Genomic DNA, 21,928 nt, shown 5'->3' with positions numbered 1-21,928 from the left:
CGTCCAATTCAGACAAGTTCTTTATGTACCTTTTTCATTTCTGACTGAATTGTCATCTTTGTTCGAATGTTCGAATGGACAATTTGCTTTTTGTGCTCTAGTGCGAAGGTACATTGCATTCGGATAGCTCTCATCACCTCAATACAACCAAATAACCCAATTTGAGTCAACTTTTTTTACTACCTACGTTGTTTTAATATTCTTAGTGTGGAATGGTTGTGGATTGTTTTTTTATCATTTCTTTTCCAAACTTGAACATGCATTGCATTTGTTACATTAATTAGCAGGAATACACAAATATAAAAAAAAAGAAAAGGGTAGTAAGTATAATTACTGGCATATGTTATGAAGACTTAAGTCCTTTCAAATTCGTATTTGTATGTAAAAGCCACACCTGCTTAACCTGTGGGATGCTGTTTTGTGTATCACCTCACACCCAGATCAGAGTTTCAATAGCTTTATTCTGTTTGACTCTTATTCTTTTTTTTTCTTCTATTCTTAGTCATGCATGTGGTTTAAATTCTGCCTCATACCATTGGGATATATTGAAAGGGAAACCTTTATTTAATGCTACCGTTCTGGGGTGTGTGTGTGTTTGTGTGTGTGTACGCACCTAGCCCTCACTCTTCAGAGCAGGAGAAGGTTGAGCTGGAGAGGAGGCCGAAGACAGCAGAGAGAGCAGGCTGGGAGGACGCCATCGCTCTTATGGTCAGTACATAATGGCGGTGCTTCTTTTTAATATACATGAATATAGCGTTATACAAGGCTGTTTGTGTGTGTGTGTATGTGTGTGTGTGTGTGTGTGTGTGTGTGTGTGTGTGTGTGTGTGTGTGTGTCTGCGCACGCATGTATGCAGGCGAGGAGCGTAAACGTGTTGCCAGAGCTGTCTGCTGACTCGTCTCTTCGCTCGTGCACCAGCACAGCCAGCATGAAGGTCAAGAACGTGAAAAAGTAAGCGCCCCTCCCCTCTTATCTGAGCTCTGTCTTTCTCTCTCTTTATTTCCTGTTCTCCTCTCCTCTCCTCTCTCATTTGAGCACCAGATGCATACTGATGAGCGTTCCTGTCTTTGCAGGCTGCCTCTCAGCAAAGGCCATTTCCCCCGCCTGGCAGAGTGCGCCCACTTCCACTATGAGAATGTCGATGTCGGCTCTGTGCAGGTGAGAGAAATTTTTCTGGCTTTATTTGAATTCTTTTAAAGACCCACAACTATGAGATTAGAGTGTATACACAATGAAGAACTATGGGCTGGTGAATGGCGTGAATCAACAGCCTGGTTTCATGTCATATAAATTGAATTAGACCTTTAAACATTTCTAAGCTTTTTTCGCATCGTAACCCATTTGGTTGAGGAGTAGTGTCTGCTTTTAAAGTGTTTACTACATATACAAGATTCATCAAGTATAGAGGCACGACATGTTATTTGTCACGTTATGTATGAATACAGTATTAAATTACATTGTATCTGCATTTTTCTGGACTGTTCTTTATTTTTATCCACTGCAATACCCAGCTTGCATTATGCAATCATGAGATGATCCATCGACTGTCCAGCCTTCCTTCTGCATTTACTAATGAAGCAGCTAATGAAAAAATAAACAGCCAGCTAAAAAATATTTACTCTGCTGGAATTGTAGTCTTTCAAACCTCACTTTCACTTTATCAAGACAGGTTTTTTTTTTCAGTATTCAAACACTAGCGATACTTCTAGGAGAGAAGGAGAGCAGACGTGTATAACAGAGGAATCAGTAGCTAAACGTCTTACAAACGGCTTTTACATACACATTTCAGCAGTTCTTGCGATCCTCCAGTAGAGAGCAGTAGTGAAGTCTTCTCTGCAGGGATTGATATAGGGAGTTGGTATAGGTAGTGTTTATACAGTGCAGTGTAGAATACAGTTGAATCATAGGCAGGATAGAACCTCTTTCTGCTCTATCCTCTTCTGGTCATGTGATCTGTACACACACACACACACACACACACACACACACACACACGCACCACATGTCTGCTGTACTGCAGTAAACTGCGCCTACAGAGGGTTCTAAGTAAAATACTGCAGTGCCAGAGAGAGAGAGAGAGAGACACACACACACACACACACACACACACACACACACACACACAGTACCACAATGTGCAGTGTGCAAAATCACATGCTTTTCATAGCAGGGTTAGATTAAGCCAAATAAGTGCATGAAAAAAGAAAAATTCATTTTATATATATATATATATATATATATATATATATATATATATATATATATATATATATATATATATATATATATATATATATATATATATATATATATATATATATATATATATATATATATATATATATACTTTGTTTGATATTATTGCACACATAATTTTAAAATTATGCAATGTCACATTTATTTCTCACCAAGATCTCCATGTTGGGAGAGTCAGACTACTGTGTAAAGTCTTCTTTATATGATCTTAAACATTCTTACTGAGGTTATTGTCTGGACTCTCTAGATTCTCATTTGAGTCTGGTGTGGTGGACAATCCACGTGTGAAAATGATGTCCATGCTCCCTGAACTGCACTTTCACAATTTGAGCCCAATGAATCTTAGCATTCTTATATTTGAATATGTCCATTTCTCTGATGGAAACAAAAAATCCATTCAGGCATTAAGCTGACTTTATTTTTGGGCCCATAACAGGGCTGAACCTAGACTTGACCAACTGAAGCAACCCCAGATCATAACACCTCCCTCACAGGCTTGTACCATAGGCAGTAGGCATGAACATTGCATCACTTCATCTGTCTCCTTTCTGACCGTGATGTGGCCATCACTCTGGAACAGGGTAAATCTGGATTCAAAAGACTACATTATATTTTTCTATTTCTTCAGAGTCAAATCTCTATGCTCCCTAGCAGATTGTAGTCTTTTTGCCCTAATAGCGTTACTGATTAAGGGGTTTTCTTAAGGCTGCACAGCTGTTTAGGCTTAATCCCTTGAGTGTTCTTTACACTGTGCATGTTGAAATGCTCTTACTTTCAACATTAAACATAATCGTGAGTTTTATTGTTATTTTTTAGGATTGTTCACGATCATTCAAGACTGACAATGATGGTTTACCACTATCCTTTCAGGCATTAATAATGCACTGGACAGTTCTTAACCATATTTTAGTAGTTTCAGCAATTTTCTTAGTTGTTTGCTTGATGCAGGCCAATATATTGAGCCCCCTAAAATAGAGTAACATCTTTTCCTCAAAAACAGGATTATGTTTTCTGACATGGTTGTTTAAGAAATGAGAATCTCCTCACTGCATCAGTTAGGGTTAAATAACTTGTTGCCATCTTAAGCATATTCAATCACTGCAGTAATTTTCCAATAGAAGGCTCTTACCTTTTTTCTTTGTAAATATCCAGGTAGTTATTTGTATATTTGTTTTTGCATTACACAAATCAGGCAGTCAACCTAAGCATGCGTGTCCTGATAGAATGGAATGGAATGGAATTGTGGGTTTATCAAAGAGAACATTGTCATAATTAAATCTTGCCCAGAAAAATAGAAATGACACACTGTGCAGGATTTTTGATTACAAGCAGCACAGACACTGCAAACAAGGGAAACAAGGAAGCATTTAACAAGGACCTTTATGCAGGTTGTGGTTTTGAGTAACCGAGTTTCATGCTGTTCTGTTTAACTTGCGGCCACATTGACTTCAACTAATATCACATTACCTGATGATCCATGATGATCGGTTGCTTGGTTTACATGTACACATTGGGAACTTCAATAGAAACACCTGTACACCTGGTCCATTCATTCAGTTATCAAACCGGTCAATCATTTGGCAGCAGAACAATGCAGGTCAAGATTGACTATAGCATGGTTGTTGGCTCTAGATAGGTTGATTTAAATATTTCAGAAATAATCTTACAAACAATGTACAGTTTGGTGGGAAAAATCCAGTAAAAATACATCAGGTTTTATTTCAGTCTTTAGCTGAAGATTATCAGGCCAGTGTGGTCTTTATTGCTCATTACAAGTATAGAGAGTCACCACAAATATAGACTCATTATTTCGATTATTTGAAAACTGTTTTTTAACAATAATTAAATTTGCAAAAAAAAAATGGATTTAGCAACTAGCTTTCATCTTCTGACAGAATCATACTGTTTGTTACAGTCTACTGGTGTCCTCTATTTATATTGTGGCATTTCTTTTGTTTTAATTTATAGGTTTGTTTTGGGTTATTTAAGTAATTTGTATTCTTTAATTAATGCTATTGATAGGAATTGAGATGATTTCACCATTTTTCTTTCAATGGTATACTGACTAGCTAATGCCTGAGCTAGTTGGCTAGCATGAGGCTGTTTTCCCTAGTGATGCTAACAAACACTATCTGGATCCAGTAGCTCTAGATAAGGATGTATGTTTAATGCTGAAAAACAGCATTTATTCCATATATGAAAGTGCAGTAATCCTTATATTTAGCTTGACAAATAAGGCCCATTATCTGTTCACACTTAATCCATTAATCCATGTTGTGTTCATTTTTTGAAGAATGGGTCTAACCAGTCCACACTGCAGTGCAGATTACCTCTATTCCAAAGAGATCTGTGCTGCATTCTGAGATGCAGTGTGGATGTCCCATATACTCCAGATCAAGTTTACAGAGGAGAGGACACTATCCCTTTTTTGCCCTTGGAGACAGGAAGTGGTCTAAAACAAGCAATGTAGGGTGGAGTTCTGGTTTCTCGCTGATTTGAGATTTCCCGGTTCCATTTAATGCTCCAGGCTGAGATTAACTCTGATTGACTCGAACGTAAATCTTGAAGCCGTAATCCTCAGACCCTCTCTCAGCACCGTTTTATCAATAATCAACTGCAGCCAAAGCTTTCATGGGCTATAGAGAGTGGTGTAGACGTGCTTTACTTTGAGTGTGCAGTCTCTGCTTTAGGATATGTGATATATAATAAATGAATACATTTAACAAAGGATTTGCATTAGGCTAGTAATCTGAACATCACGATTGCCACTGCTTGTTCTTAGAAAATGGTATGAGGAGCCCATTATCTGGGTCTTGTTCTTATAGTTTAAGGTTCTACAAAACTTAGATTGATTACTAGTCTCAGAGACAAGACTTTTTCTTGAAAGTGGGAAATATTAAAGCCTGCTGCAGGTCTGTCAGCGAGCTTGAGAAGATACTGATCTTAACAGAGCTGAAATAGTGAGCAGATCATATTCCATTGCAAGAAATTGACAATGGAGGGAAAAATGAATGATCTACTTGTTTTTTTTTCCTCAGTCCTTTGACCATTAGCGTTATGAGACACTATATTGTGCTGCACAGGAGGACTCTTAATCCGCAGATTGTATAACACGAACAGTATTCACTGCAGGGTCTGTGTTTCTAGGCTTCAATACAAAGCAATTGCACCAAAAAATATTTTTTCTTTATTCTTAAAAATATATAATTAATAGGTGAAGTACTGTATCATCCGTGTGACGTTTACAGAATAGTCTCTGCTTTGTGTATAATATTCACAGAGGTGGTTTTCGGTGTCTCTCTGCTGGTAAAAATAATAAATAAGATGGCAAATTTTCTTCTTCTTTTTGTCATCCATGTTAGATTGTTTTCTGTTAACGCATATTTTAAGGAGTTTTTCGAAACACTGTTAAATTCCCATAGGAAAAAAGCATGTTTTTGTATGAAAGATGCGATGTAGATGTAGATTTATAACACAGAAGTACAGTATCAGGTGAAATGAATATGAATTTTTTCTCTAAAATGCCAGTGGAGGAGAAACGAAAAAGGTGAAACGCAATGTACAAATGACACAAATTGCCTGAACTGTCAACTCATGGTGTAACGCATTTCTCATTCATAACAATTTCACTGTTAAGCTACTGACTGATATGATATTTCATCTCTTCTTTATTGTCTAAAAGGATGACCAGACATCACTGCCTGTCTGTGTTCCTCTAAAAGCCATGTTAAGTGAGAGAGAGCTCTCAGATATAGCTGTTAATGCTGATCCACTCTGCGCACACTATTCCATCTGAGCCGTCCTCAGTCCCACATCAGCTTAGGGGCAGGGCTTCCATCCCATGCAGAAGTAAGGATTGGATTTGTCCTCCTTTTCCAGTCGTAACTGGACACTCTGGCGTACACAACCTTCCAGCTTGTTGGAAATGCAGTAGATAGGAGTGCTTTAGACTCGATCTGAATCTGGATTTGTAAAAGAGAGGAGGGGCTGTGTGTGCTGAGCCTCGACTGATGGATGAAGGAATCTATATGCAGCATGACAGGTTGCCTACGTGTGTGAGGTGGTGTCCACCTAAAGCATTCTTCAGTGTGGTGCAGGCTGGCCTGATGAAGCAGAGAATGCTACAGTGTGGTGAGGAGTGACCATGTTTTACTCTTTATTTTTGGATGAATGTTTATTTAGGATTAGAAGTGCTTTCTGGTATGATTAGTGAGTCAGTATGAAGCAGAGTTTTTGTGTTTGGTTGTTTTACATGATTTTTCGAACAATGATCATAACAGCCTGCTGATATAAAGAGTTGAGAGCATACTTGATTACGTGATCACATGATATTATGTGTACTGCTTCATTTGCTACATCATCTTTTCATCTTTACTGTTTCGACATAGTAAATTCATTTACATCCTTATTTTTCAGTCTCATCATTTCAGTTTCATCTAGGTCATTTAGTCTCCTGTGTACTTAGAGTTTTTGCTATAAATAACCCATGCTTAAATATTTTAGTGCTCTGCTGAGGTAATATTCACCATACTTCTCAGTGAAATTATTTTCTTCATGTTTTTCAGCTTGTTAGGAAGGTAGGGGTTAGAGGGAAGGGCCAGCTATGATACTGCATATCTGGAGCAGAAAGGGTTAAGGGCCTTGCTTCCTCCTTTTTGTTCAGCAACCCAGAGTCGAGATATGGTGCATCAGACATTCAAAACACCGGTTTTCATATAGATGAAGGAAAACCTTGTGGTGTAGGTGCTTATAAAAATCCACATTTTATTGACGTAAATAGAATAATAAAGGCTGATTTAATTCTCTTTATTCTTATTGTATGTTTTTATTGTATATGAAAATGAGGAGGAAATATAATACGTTTGCATGGCTGTATAAGTCTAAGGTCTCTGCTCTTTACTAATTTATCGACACGAAATACATCATTCCATATATCTTCATTAGCTTTTCAAACAGTGAACTTTGCTGACACGGCTCTTTTCGTGCTTAGCTCCACCTCGTAGGCTGTCCAGCTCTTAATCTTTCTTCTTTCTCTCTTTTTCTGTCTGTCGCCAGCTAACTCTGACCTGTGATGAGAACGATCTGACTCGCAGCAGCCTTAACCCCAGGGAACTGGTGTATCTGGTCCAGATCTGTTGCCAGGTATGATGGTGTGCTTTTTGATGTGTGTGTTAGAGCTGTGTAGAGTTCTAAATGAGGAAACCCTATTGGTTTGTTATGGAAACAGTGGGAGAGTCAAGCTTTGTTATTGTGGTCGAAAAGAAGAGGGAAGTTCTAAAAAGATTTGAAAGCTTAGATCAAAAATTCAAAACAACCACATGTAGTGCATTCGGTATTTCTTTTGGATTAATTTTGAAAGAGTATTAAGGATTGGTTGCAGATATATATGTTATACAAAAAAAGCTTTGTATATACAGTAGAAGTAATGTATGTTCGCTTTGGTCCTACATGAATGGCATGTATTAAAGGTATGATATGTATAAGCAGAAGGATTTCACTGCAGTGTGGTGTGTAGTACACATCGTTCTGCTCTGGAGAAAATCTCAATATTTAGTTGTTTTGAAATCTTTTGTTGTATGGAATGATTGTAAAACAAGCCTCAGTATGAGGAAATGGTACTTGGTACTTATCTTTTGCTCTCACTATTAAATTATCTTTACCAAAAGAATTGATTTGTGGTGTAGAGTAGCAAATGATTATATATTTAATTGTGACTGTTGGAGTTTTTATATGTCATAGTATCAAAAGACTATCAGATTATAAACAGCAAGCCATAAAGCTAGTATTTCACTACATTTACTAAACTATTGCAATATTTTTTAACTATTCCATTATGTTCTATCAAAACTTCTATTTAAACAATTGAAATGATTTGATGCTGGAGCATATCATTTTCGATTTCAATACAAATTCTATGTCTCGCATGCTTTTATACACATTTATATATTTTTAACTAAATAAAAAAATAAATTGAATAAAAAAATAAATTATTAAGTACAACTCTAAAGGTTCCCTGGTGGTCTAGTGGTTAGAATGCAGCGCTCTCACCGCTGTGGCCCGGGTTAGATTCCCGGGCAGGAAACCAACCCCAGCCATTAGGGTTGCACAAGCCAGTGCACTCTTAGTGCCAGTCCCAAGCCCGGATAAATGGGGAGGGTTGTGTTAGGAAGGGCATCCAGCATAAAAACATGTGCCAAATCAAACATGCGGATCATGAATATGGATGATCCGCTGTGGCGACCCCTAATGGGAGAAGCCGAAAGAAAGTTATTAAGTATAACTATAAAATAAGGATAAAAAAAAATTTATATTTATATATATATATATATATATATATATATATATATATATATATATATATATATATATATATATATATATACAGTGCAACCTTGATACTGTGGTACCTTTTGATTCTCTCCTTTTGATGGTTCCTTTTTTCAAGGGGAATTGTACATGTATTTTATTAGTACAAACATGTTTGTGTATATATATATATATATATATATATATATATATATATATATATATATATATATATATATATATATATGTGTGTGTTACATTTTTTAATAACCTTTTAGTTGTTGCGGGTTGTTTGGACAAAATAGTAGGACCAGAGTTTAAAGTAGTTATTGCTTTAATGGTCAAATGCAATAAAGTAACAAACAGATTCCAGGAGTATTCAACAGAGTCAAGAAGACTAGACTCACACTGGCAAAAGAACAAGGACAGTGCCAAAGAAATGACCATAAAAAAAAAGGTCTACTCTAGGCTGTATTTTGGAAGCTTAACCTAACTAACAAACAGCAACAGACTAGCTGACTACACTAGGCTACGCTACCAGAAAAATACAATGGGTGGCACCTGTCCTCTACTTAGGGTGTCTGAACAATGGTAAATCCTATGTGGTGGAATGTAGGTGCGCGCACATTCTTACCTGTTCTCAAACCAGGTGAGCTAGTATAACAGAGACAGCTAGCACAGCGTTCTCTCTCCTCTTCCTTCCTCCACACCCCCTAATTTCTAATAAACTTACAATGCAAGAAAGCAAGAAAGACCACACATCTTTTGGCCAATTTAAGGCTGTAGCTATACGCTCAAAAACACAGAAATATGTGTCTACTTTACTTTCTCAGAATAGAGGAACCAACACAATGTTTTTGCTAACATTAAAAGCAGGTGTGGATGGGACAGAGCAAGCAGACCGAGGCATAGAGACAGCCCTTACAGGAGGTGCAGGCAGAGAGGACAGTGGCGGAGGAGGAGAAGACAAGTTAGCAGAGTGGGCAGTGGACATTGAAGAGATCTTTATCGCTTCCAACTCCACTTGCCCTAATCTGACTTTCCGACCTCGAGTTCCATCTTACGCATGACTATCCTAAACTCCATCACTTTACGTTCCTCTGCTTTTTCTTGAGCCTCCAATTGGAGACGTGCAATGCGCACTTTGGCACGGGCCTCATCCCTTGATCCTGCAGACAAAGAAGGAGAAAATAGGTCAAAGTGGGGTAAGGTAGCTTTGGCTTCAACTGTCGGTTTAACATCTCTACACCTGAAGTCCTAGAATCAACATCAGTGGATTCCACACAACTAGCCACAGTTGTATCTAACAGCACAGACAAAGTGTACAGTGGAGCAATATACAGTAGTGTGAAAAAGTGTTTGCACCTTTCCTGATTTCTTATTTTTTTTGCATGCTTTTTACACTTTAATGTTTCAGATAATCAAACTTATTTAAATATTAGTAAAAGACAACACAAGTGAACACAACATGCAGTTTTTTAAATTAAGGTTTTTATTATTAAGGGGAAAACAAAATCCAAAACTGCATGGCCCTGTGTGAAAAAGTGTTTGCCCTTTGTTAAATCTGTGGTTTATTACACCTGAGTTCAATTTCTCTAGCCACACCCAGGCCTGATTACTGACACACCTGTAAAAGATCCTCAAAAGCTAGACATCATGCTGAGATCCAGAAATTCAGAAACAAATAAAAAAAAAGAAAGCTTTTGAGATCTATCAGTTTGGTCAAGGTTATAAAGCCATTTCTAAAGCTTTGGGACTCCAACGAATCACAGTGAAAGCCATTATTCACAAATGGCAAAAACATAAAACGACATAAAATCGTACTGTAGACTGACGAGACACAAAACTTTTTGGAGGTGTCTGTTCCATTACGTCTGGCATAAAAATAACAGCGCATTTCAGAAAAAGAACATCATACCAACAGTAAAATGTGGTTGTAGTTTGATGGTCTGGGGCTGTTTTGCTGCTCCAGGACCTGGAAGACTTGCTGTGATAAATGGACCCATGAATTCAGCTGTTTAACAAAAAATCCTGAAGGAGAATGTCCGGCCATCTGACCTTAAGCTGAAGCGAACTTGGGTTCTGCAGCAGGACAATGATCCAAAACACACCAGTAAGTCCACCTCTGAATGGCTGAAGAAAAACAAAATGAAGACTTTGGAGTGGCCTAGTCAAAGTAATGACCTGAATCCTATTGAGATGCTGTGGCATGACCTTAAAAAGGCGGTTCATGCTCGAAAACCCTCCAATGTGGCTGAATTACAACAATTCTGCATAGATGAGTGGACCAAAATTCCTCCACAGTGCTGTAACAGACTCACTGCAAGTTATTGCAAACACTTGATTGCAGTTGTTGCTGCTAAAGGTGGCCAAACCCGTTATTAGGTTTAGGGGCAAGCACTTTTTCACACAGGGCTAGCTGGGATGAGCGTATCTCTCGCCCTGTGAGATGCCAAACTCTCGCTAGCGGTCGACAGAGTAAAGTTGTCTCAGTGTGTATTTTTTTCTGTTTCAAATGGTTTCAAAAAGCAAAAGTATGTCTCCTGCTTGTAGTAAAAAAAATAAGAGGAAAGCCATCAGTTTAGAGAATTTTTTTTTTGAATCAGCATGAAGCAGGAAAGGCTGTCACAGTCATAGTACCATCTTTGACTTATGATATTTTTGACTTACGATGGGGTCGTCGTAATGTATCTCCATCATAAGTAAAGGACTACCTGTATATTTAAGAACAAGACAGAAAGGGATGGGTGTGGATATGACAGAGATATTGACAGGAGTCCCAGTGTGATTGTCACCAAAGTGTACATGTGCTGTGTTATATAAGTACACTGAGGTGTGCCAGTCCAGTGTTAAAGTGACAGTTGTGCAATTGTGCAAAAGATGGAAAAGTAGACATTGAGAGAAGGTGTTTGTTGTTTTCCAAACAAGTACATTTTATACAGTTGTGTGCTGCCAACTTTGTGGCTACAGTTAAAGGCCCACATACTAGAATTGTGGTAAGATGACTGCAAAATGTTCTCCATATAGTGTATATCAGCTATTGAAATTGCTGTTTTGTTCTCATCGTGTATACATAAGTGTGAATAATGCTAGAAATACTGAGATCCCACAAGGTGTGTGGGTGGTAGAGATGAAGCTCACTGAGCAACAGAAATACTGTTATGTAGTAATACAGTTTTCAAATTTGTGCCATTTAGCCCAGAAAAAATGATGACTCACTCTTTTGATTTATATGGCCTATTCTGTTTTTTAGAAACAGAAAACACACTTGTGTCAATAAAGTAGGTATGAGGGATGCTGTTAAAAATGTATTGTTATTTAATTGGCTTGCTTATAACTGTAGGTAAAGAACATTTTACTGTAATTAAAATACTTTTTTTTTTTGCTTTTGTGCTAGATTCTGAACCTTCAGAGCACTAGAAAAAATCTTGACCATATAGACATTAGGCATCCAATTTCTAAAAGAATTATATAGAAAACATACTGTTTTTAATGTCTACTGCACATGTATTTATAATGATTGATTGCATATAAGATTGCTGTTGCCAGAAAGCAGTTCTTTACATCTGAGATTTAGGCTGTTTGATCTACATGACAAGCTTGAATGAATAATAGATTTTTTTTATTAAGAAAACTCAATATTGAGTCCACTGAGTTATGCAATTTTGCTACTCTGGTAGAAATTCCATCCAAGTTGTCATATTTATTATTGAGCTGTTATAGTTAATAGCTAATTTAACAAATCACTTGAATCAAACAGGTTTAACTAAACCCTGAATGATCCAAGAACTAGCAGGCCTACTGTATAATGTCCATGGGGAAACTTTATAAAGTATCCTATTGCAAATATTACATTTGGGGTCTACTAATATTGCTTTTCCAAATAAATTATTTCTATGTGAATATTTTCACAAACATAAATGTTGTAAATAATAACCTCTTAGCCCTGTGATGGCCAAAAGCACTGTCTACACCAGGTTAACATTTATATTTATGACACTTGGCAGATTCTTTTATCCAGAGTGACGTACTTATCCAGTACTTTAAAGTCTCCACCAATAAATGCACCCTTATGTTATTCATAAGGACACAGACTACGAATACCACCAGTCTAAAAAACTTAGTTGGGAGACAAAATAGTTCGTTTTTGTGCTAAGTAGAGGTGCAGTAAGGCTTTAGGCATCATTTGAAGACTGCTAGAGACTCATACATTGAGTAAAAGTTTATGGCACCATTTAGGTGCCAAAACAGTGAAAAGTCTGCATGTCTTCCTTGTACCATGAGAGAGGGTGGGACCAGTTGAGAAGTGTTTGAAGATTGGAGGAAGTATAGTGCAGTCCGGGGTTGCATCTGTGTTTTAAATCCGATGTGGGCAACTACAGGCAGCCCTTGGAGGGAGAGAATTAGTGTGATGGTATGGAAGAACCAAGGAAGGTTAAAAACAAGTCTTGTTGCTGCATTTTGAATCAGTTGCAGAGGCTGAATGTTGTTGAAAGGCAGACCAGCCAGGAGTAAGTCGAGTCTTGAAATAGAGCACCTGAAAAGCCTGTGTGGACCGAAAAGGCGGAATTCTACAGAAGTTACAAAACGAGATCAGCATAAGTGTATTAGAGTAGCAATGTGAGAAGAAACAGTTGATTTTCTATGGTTACTGAAGGTGAGTTCACCAGATCTTGTCATGGAAATAAATTGTCTGGGATAAACAGGGGACATATCCTGCTATCAAACTCTAAAGGCAAGTGGCTTTATAGTCATTCTGATACACAAATATCCATATGCATCTATTGTATATTTTATCGTTAGCACAAATATATAAATACACTATATAGATACCTATTTTCGTTAGCATATCTCCTATGTTACTATACCTATAGCCATACTTGTCCTGTATAAGAGACTTTGCTATTAATAAATTAGCTGTTGGGTAAATAATTAGTAGGTGCATTGCAAGTGACAGCAGCAAGGTGATGTCACATTGACACGAATACATTTTTTTAAACTTTGCAAATTATGTGTTCATTGCCATGGGCTTAATGTCGAATCTTTTAAATGCTTGTTCTGAAGAGACTGAAATGTTTGAAGCTCCTTTTATAACATTTCTTTTTCTGTTTTCCAGGGGAAAAAATGGATTGTTAGACGCTCATATGAAGACTTCCGTGTCCTCGACAAGCACCTCCATCTCTGCATATATGACAGAAGGTTTTCTCGGCTCACTGAGCTTCCTCGATTTGAAAACCTGAAACTCAAATCAGAGGTATCCAATACCTAATATTGCTTTTTGTCATGGGTTTTGCTTTGTGTAGGATTAAGCCTAAAAGCATGTATCCATTAACTGTGTTAAATTAAGAAACCTGTTTTTTATTATGTTTTTTTCTTGTCTTTTGTCCCTGTCTTTTCTATATATATTATTTTTCTTTATATTTAATGCAATATTTTACCACAGGGTTAGATCAGGTAGTCAGCCATGCAGAAAAGTAATGCTATTTTAAATAGGATCTAATTTAAATCTAGTCAAGTCAAGAAGCTTTTATTGTCATTTCAACCATATACAGTATAGCTGATGCAGTACACAGTGAAATGAGACAATGTTTCTCCAAAACCCTGGTGCTACATAGAGCTACAGACAGAAAAGTTGCCCTAGCCACTGAACGTGTATCGTGTGCAACTGAGTGCAAACATTGCAGACAAAAGACGGTGCAACAGACAACACAAGACTGGGTAGGACAGATACACGAAACACAAAATAGCGCCACCAGTAAACCTACTGTATAATGTGTTATACAGTACAATGTGCAAAAAGAGAACCGTGAACAAGAGTGCACTTGTGAATATAAACACAAAATGTGCAAAACAGCAACTGCAGCAATCGAGTAAATGTGCAAACCAGCAAGTAAACAGTTATAATATAGTTATAATGAAATAATAATATAAAATGGGTGATGCTGTAAACATGGATGTGTGTGAATTCAAATGAGTATCGCGTGTGTTTAAGTTCAGATTTGAATCTCAGAAACACACAATTGAGTGAGTGTGTGTGTGTGTGTGTGTGTGTGTGTGTGTGTGTGTGTGTGTGTAAGGTTCAGTTTCAGTTCAGTTCTGTGTGTGTTGAGGAACCTGATGAATTGAGGGGAAAATAAATGTTGCATAATCTGAAAGTGAGGCCCCGAATGCTTCAGAACCTCGTTCCTAATGGCAGAGGGGTAAAGACATGTAATTTAGCATAATTCAATGTGATAAACAGATTGCGAACGTTATTAATTTTAATATAGTTTAGCTTTCTGTAGATTAATATCAATTTAACATGTATGAAAGAAGTCTCCAGTTTCAGTGCTTTGTAACTGTAATTGTTGTTTGATAATATTGACAGTTGCATCAAAGTCCGAATATTTGTTCCTTCTTCTCACCATTCTGAGGTTTGCATAAACACAGATGAGCATATGAACTTAAAACCTGCTCATGAAACACCCATTTGGACAGGGAAGAAAGACGCACTGACCATATCTCTCTCCAGTTCTGTAGTGTGACGTAATTGATTAATACATTAGAATGTAGAGCAGGTCAGCTTTTTTGTTGAATTGGGAAGTTTTTTACTTCCCCTGCTCATCATTCTCTCCTCTCGCTTCCTCAGCCACTTTCCCAGATGCTTACTGCCTACCTTTCTCGACTCTCAGCCATCGCTGACAACAAGATAAACTGTGGGCCTGCCCTGACATGGATGGAGGTAAAGTATGCACAAGTGGTTCAGTCAGTCCTACACGTCCTTTAATCCCTATTATGTGTAGTACAGTGTTAAAGATGTCCTTTGTGTTTAAGAGCAAAAGCAACTGCTCACACCCATGCTTCTCAAGTAACATTAGTCAGTTAACAGATACAAAAACCCTCTGTACCTGAATAAACTCGGATTTCACCGACGTAATGCATATGCCAGACTATTGTGTAGTGTGACTCTATTCAGACACCAGTGCTTGGCCAAAATATATTGTCTTCTGAATGACTTGAAGTAATTTTAATAAAAGTGCATGGGATATTTTGGTATGGAAGTGAGTGTAGAGTTGCATAATCTTTGACAGAATATGGTGTATATTGTAAATTTTGTGAGAACGCTTCAAGGCCTTATTAAAGAGATTAGTCACCATACTGAGAGCACGCAATGGAAACTTGTTCAAGTGCTCCTTTGTTAAACAGAGTTGACCAGTTACAACTAGAAATACCCGGCTTTTGTTCATTTAAACTACAGTGAACCTTCGAGTTCTCTGTGTTATAGTACATAAGTTCTGCTTTTTCCAGAGTACTTTTCTTTCAATCATTCATTCTGCAATTCAGGTGTTTTTTGCCTTATACCTAGTTTGTAGCACATGAACAAAAGGAAACATGTATGTGTCTTAAAACCATAAGACTTGTGTTTATATTCTTGTCAGTTACTGTATACTATTTTAAAATGGTATTAAATACATTTTAAAAATAATATGACCATTAAAACTACTATATACTACTACTATCTACTACTATCTTAGTGTAAGATGTACAGTAGCTCACCAGCATCTGTGCAACTGCATTTCTACTATTTGCTTCTTGTTTACCTAATCTGTCTATGTTAATCTTTGCATTACTAGAAGGAAATGTTTGAGTTTCTGCTGACATATATTTGTATTTAATATAGTGTAGGCTTCCAGTGTAGAAGAGTTGCCAGGAAGTGTAAAAACTATGCACTTGCTCTTTAACTGGCAAACTCACACTTATGGCACACTTATGGCATTTTTATTTTAGGTAACATTTACTTTTTACTACATTACATTTCAGTTCATAATAGTTTACTTTTCTACTCTATTACATATCAGACAAACATGCTGTTTCTTACTCATTTTTAAGTGAATATATAAACTACATGAAATCATAACCTCTCATGAGATGACAGTCGTAAACCCATGGTTTTGGCAAGAGTATAAAATGTAATTTCATTAAAATTTGTTTTGTACATTTACTTAAGTAGAAAAGTAAAAGGAGAATGATATTTAAACAGGGGATTTACTCTTATACTCAGGTACAGGAATGGAGTATTTCGCCCACCACTTATATATTCATTCATTCAGTAACAGTACCCAATTTATCCCTGGTCAAGGTCAGATGGAGCCTATCCTGGGAACACTGAGAAAAGTTTCTCCTTGGATGGTATATTAGTCCATTATAAGGCATAATGGACACACCAACTTTTCATTCATTCATTCCTTTGGGTTGTTCAGCGTAACCAATCTGCATACCTGTTAGTTATTACAATACCTTTGAAGAAGTAAAAGGGAACAGAAAATCCTTTGAGACAGTATCCTGAGCTTAGAATGTGTTTCCGTCAGTGCCTCTACTCAGAGCCAGCAAAACAACTACTGTAATTTACAAGTATTCACCCACAAAAATAGTTTTTTCCAGACTGTTTTATATATATATATATATATATATATATATATATATATATATATATATATATATATATATATATCTTGCATTTGATTTAAATACCAGAAGGGTCTATATATGTTCCTGTTCAGCAAAATTACTCGATTTAATTACTATTTATTTCTCATGTTCTCATTTATCTGTTTTTATCTTTCCCCATTTTTGTCTCACACAGATTGATAATAAAGGAAATCGCCTGCTGGTCCATGACGAGTCCTCCATTAATGTTCCAGCTGTCGCTGCAGCTCACGTCATAAAGCGCTATATTGCCCAGGCTGCCGATGAGCTCTCTTTCGAGGTGACTCTTTTAAAAGTTTTATACTAGTTTTGTCCAACTATTTAATTATCTGTCAGTTAGCACATTGTTTTTCATTCTGGTTTCAGGTTGGAGACATAGTTTCGGTTATTGACATGCCTCCAAAGGAAGACACTGGATGGTGGAGAGGAAAACATGGCTTTAAGGTGGGGTATATTTTGTAGCACAGCACTACAGTTTGTGTTTATGCTTACATTGTGTCTCTCCTAATATATGTTGTATCTTGTCTTTTCTTTTTATTTAAAAATATAAAATGTTTAGGTAAACACATACCAGCAATGTCTAGCCATTTTTGGAAATGGTCTTGTTTCTTTGGCAGTCAATTCTTCTGCATTCTAGAAATAAATGTTCTTTTATTGTTTTTACAGGTGGGATTTTTTCCTTGTGAGTGTGTGGAACTGATCAGTGAGAAAATCTCTCCTAACGTCACCGGTTCACTTCCCAAACCAGGTATTTTTGTGTAAATTTAGAGTAAAACAAAGAACAACCAAGCCACTCCTTTTTAATGTTTTGTTGAACAAGGATAAACTTTGATGATTTGCTAGAACTGTAATTTTCAGTAAATAATTTATCCTGATCAGGGACATAGTAATTCAGAGCTGATCCCTGGTCATGAGGCAGGAGTATAGTGCAGATTAGAACACCTAAACTTAATTAAGACAAAATGTGTACATACTTCCTAGGCAAAATACCTTCCGGTTTTCGGAGGTATTTTATAATCTCGTATGCACATAGTGCGAACATGAATAGCTACACAAGCTCACAATGAAACCGAAAACCTAGAGATGAGTGGCAGCAATAATACCTGCTAAGCCTCTATGCTACTTTGCAGAGCATTTTACAATGAAATGCTCAGTAAGCTTGTTGGGACAAACCTTTAAATTGTTAAATACAAACTCTGATGTTTGCTATATTTTTGTTCTCTGTTGAGTTTTTTAATAGGTAGCTAAACACACTGAATGTGAAAAAACTAACCCTGATATCTGACAGACATCGAGACTCAGGATACCGAGGCATATCAAGTATTAGCAAACTGGTTGGCAAAGATTAGTTAACGATAAGAAACATAGAATGAGGAGGAAAATACACATGGCGAAGCAGCCTAGGCAGTGCTGTAAAATCTAGCAACAGCTGGCTGGAAAGTGTAGTCAGTTTAGCTAGCTAGTTAAGTTATTATATAAATCAGTAGTTAATAAGGGTTTATGGATGTGGTGTGGGAGGACATGCAGGTGGTTGGGGTGAAAGAGGCAGATGTATAGGACGGGGGGTATCGAGACGAATGATTCGCTGTGGCGCCCCCTAATGGGAGAAGCCAAAAGATGAAGAAGTAGTTAATAAGTACTTTAATTAAGTCAGTTGTTTAAATATACAAGTTAGTTAAACATTAATAATAGTCATTACATTCAATATGAGTTTGTTGAATGTCAGTGTCAGTCGAATATAAAAGTAATTATATGTGTATATGTAAGTAGTACACTGTAGTATAGTCATTTTTATCAAAATAGTTATAGTGCATTCTGAAAATATTCAGGACCTTACCCCAAAATTTTTGTAGGCTTCATCAGATCCTGTCTCTGAGCATTGCAGGCAGTTCCTGTGACCTCGTGACTTGGTTTTTGCTCTGATTTTAGCCATGAGACCTTAACCTAGACAGGTATGTGCCTTTCCAAATAATGTCCAGTCAATTGCACTTGCCACAGGCGGAGTCCAGTCAAAATTAAGAAACATCTCAAAGATGTTCCTAAGAAATTGGACATACTTGAAAACTATCCTTATTTAAGTATACTCTGAATACTAATTTATGTTACACTTCGGTATTTAGTTTTTAATTTAATCTGTTAAGTTTTCACAAATCTGGTTTGTAGATGTAAATAAAAAAAATGATTGAAAGTATTTTATCCTAAGGCTACTGCATGAAATGTGGAAAATATAAAGGGGTCTGAATACTTTCTGAATGCACTGTAAGTAAATAAGTGAATTGGTTTAGTAAGTTAAGTCAAGTCAAATTTATTTCTATAGCACTTTTCACAATGGACATTGTCTAAAAGCAACTTTACAGAATTAAAAAAATAAGGTGAATGATGTGTATTTATCCCTGATAAAAAAACCTGGTTGACTGTGGCAAGAAAAAACTCCCTTAGATGTTATTAGTTATTTCACACGTTATATGTCCAACATGAAGTTGTTCAAAGTTTCACTTTGATAAAGTATAGCATCAGAAAGTCCTACTTTTGTGTCATGTCTTTTAGTGTCTAATAAGCATGGGAAGCTGATCACATTCCTGCGTACTTTCATGAAGTCGAGGCCTACTAAACAGAAGTTGAAGCAGAGAGGCATCCTGAGGGAGAGGGTGTTTGGATGTGACCTGGGAGAGCATCTCCTCAATTCAGGTCATGATGGTGAGTAGAAAGAGAAAAATATGAATTTTTGAAGCAAGGTCTTTTTTTTTTTTATTTCCATTTTATTTTTCTCTGCTGCAGTGCCCCAAGTCATCAAGAGCTGCACTGAGTTTATTGAGAAGCATGGGGTCGTAGATGGCATTTACAGACTGTCTGGTATATCCTCTAACATTCAGAAACTACGGTAAGTGTTTTTAAATGTGTCAGTTATAGACACCTGACATGGTTACCTTTTTTCCCCTTTCAAATGAGATAAGCCCAACTCGGGTGCAACAGCAAAATCTGGGGTGTGTTATTACGCTTGTAACAAAGCGAATTTTTAACATATAATGCTGCAGAATACCTGAGAAACAAAAGTACTTTCTGTTTTTGTCATTCTCTTTATACATACACAGTGCGGCCTGCCTTTTTACAAAGAAAACACAAAAACAGGGCATAAGACTAAGATTGCATACCATTAGGACTCCATTAGTCTATCAAAAAACGTAACCACATCAATGGTTTAAAAAAAATGTTGTTAAACAAAAACACAATTTAATATCTGCTTATTAGTCTAGAACAGGGGTCTTCAACATTTTTTTGGTCAGTGATAGACATAAAAAAAAAAAAAAATCAAACATTGTTTCAATAATAGAAACCAATCATATTACACTAGTTATGACAATTAGAACTATGTTGTTGTTGTACATGCATCATTATCTGTATATTTTTTACATTTTTTAAGAGATTTATGCATCATTAACATATTTTGCAGTTAAAATTGCACAATTTATTCACAGTTGTCTTTTATATACTTATTATACTCAGATATGCAGTTTCATACATTTTCTTTTTACTATCAGGAGGAGAATTACACATTTTGCATGAACTTTAGCTCTAATTTTAATAGGACTTTAATTTTAGAAAAATATAATTGAAAATTTCAATATTCTATCTTTGAGGTTTTTACCCAATTTCTTTTATTTAACATAAATAATTTGTGATTCAACATTAATTAACGGTTCCCCCTGCAGTACTGCTAGTGGATCCCCGGTTGAAGACCCATGGTATAGATTATTTGTAGTGTTTGCCATACAAGTTTGCCAGTGTATGAGCTTTTACTATAGAAAGCATACAATAATATTACTATTGTAACATTAACCTACAATTTACAATTAATTTACAGCTGGATCTGCCTGTGCTGTTATACACAAATTATGCATACCTTCTGACCAATCAGATTTTAGTATTCAACCATGCTGTGGTAGAAGGCTTTCTATTTAACTGATGTGCTGCATCTGTAAATGTAGACTTATATAATTATATTTGAATTTTTTTATATATAAATATAAATGTATAAATGAATAAAAGCTGCATCCTCTGCTGTTACTTTAGGCACGAGTTTGATTCGGAGCACATTCCAGACCTCACCAAGGAAACGTATATCCAGGACATCCATTCTGTAGGGTCCCTCTGCAAGCTCTATTTCCGCGAGCTCCCGAACCCACTGCTCACCTACCAGCTCTATGGCAAATTTTCAGTAAGTGTAAAGAGGTGTGCATTTTAGATCATGGTCATCAATCTACAGTGCCTTATGGATCTTTTTTTTTGTGCACGTGCATATGAATTATTATAGGAGGCTGTGTCAGGAGCCACAGACGATGAAAGGCTGGTCAAAATCCATGACGTCATTCAACAGTTGCCTCCTCCACATTACAGGTTTGATTGTTGGACAGTACACTCTGGTGGCAAGAAGTAGTACTGCGGCTTAGTCTTGCTAAGCAATGTTGAATGTTATATGCGCATGCAAGAAAAAAAAGATCATGATCTAAAAGAGCATGTTGTTTGTTTGTTTTTGTTTTTTCAGAACTCTCGAGTTCCTAATGAGGCACTTGGCTCGCATGGCGACCTTTAGTTGCGTCACCAACATGCACTGCAAGAACTTGGCAATTGTCTGGGCTCCCAATCTCCTCAGGTGGTTTGCTTTTAGGCTGTGTATACATAGATTTAAGTTTGTGGCTGTGGATAACATTTTATATTAAGACTTTTATTACCATTAGTTCTTGCACTAGTTAACATTAACAAACTATGTAATTTAGCAACTTGATGAACTGTAACTATGGTAGCAAAAACACTAAGTAAAATACATTTTGTTGTTGTTGCTTTTTCTGTTGCATATATGCAATCAGTTGACGGCTAAATACATCTACAAGCATAAATACAA

At 36.6% G+C, this 21,928-nt stretch overlaps 1 protein-coding gene across 3 annotated transcripts in view; it reads left to right on the top strand.

The window, feature by feature from the left end:
- The window catches only part of arhgap32a (Rho GTPase activating protein 32a), a 34,816-nt gene that overhangs the window by 3,908 nt on the left and 8,980 nt on the right, over window positions 1-21,928 (top strand). For 2 of the 3 annotated variants that reach the window (XM_046862747.1, XM_046862746.1), the window contains exons 3-16: window positions 618-708; window positions 857-951; window positions 1,074-1,158; window positions 7,312-7,398; window positions 13,679-13,816; window positions 15,191-15,283; window positions 17,186-17,308; window positions 17,395-17,472; window positions 17,695-17,776; window positions 19,576-19,725; window positions 19,807-19,909; window positions 21,100-21,244; window positions 21,341-21,423; window positions 21,572-21,679. In XM_046862747.1, coding sequence (XP_046718703.1) covers window positions 618-708; window positions 857-951; window positions 1,074-1,158; window positions 7,312-7,398; window positions 13,679-13,816; window positions 15,191-15,283; window positions 17,186-17,308; window positions 17,395-17,472; window positions 17,695-17,776; window positions 19,576-19,725; window positions 19,807-19,909; window positions 21,100-21,244; window positions 21,341-21,423; window positions 21,572-21,679 — 1,461 coding nt within the window. Of the gene's footprint in view, window positions 1-617; window positions 709-856; window positions 952-1,073; window positions 1,159-7,311; window positions 7,399-13,678; window positions 13,817-15,190; window positions 15,284-17,185; window positions 17,309-17,394; window positions 17,473-17,694; window positions 17,777-18,885; window positions 18,981-19,575; window positions 19,726-19,806; window positions 19,910-21,099; window positions 21,245-21,340; window positions 21,424-21,571; window positions 21,680-21,928 lie in introns of those variants that run through there. The other variant, XM_046862748.1, reaches the window with a different exon arrangement.

Source organism: Silurus meridionalis, chromosome 12, assembly GCF_014805685.1.
Source record: "Silurus meridionalis isolate SWU-2019-XX chromosome 12, ASM1480568v1, whole genome shotgun sequence".
Taxonomy (NCBI): domain Eukaryota; kingdom Metazoa; phylum Chordata; class Actinopteri; order Siluriformes; family Siluridae; genus Silurus; species Silurus meridionalis.
The sequence above is the reverse complement of the archived record's forward strand: the minus strand, read 5'-3'. Positions and strand labels throughout refer to the sequence as shown.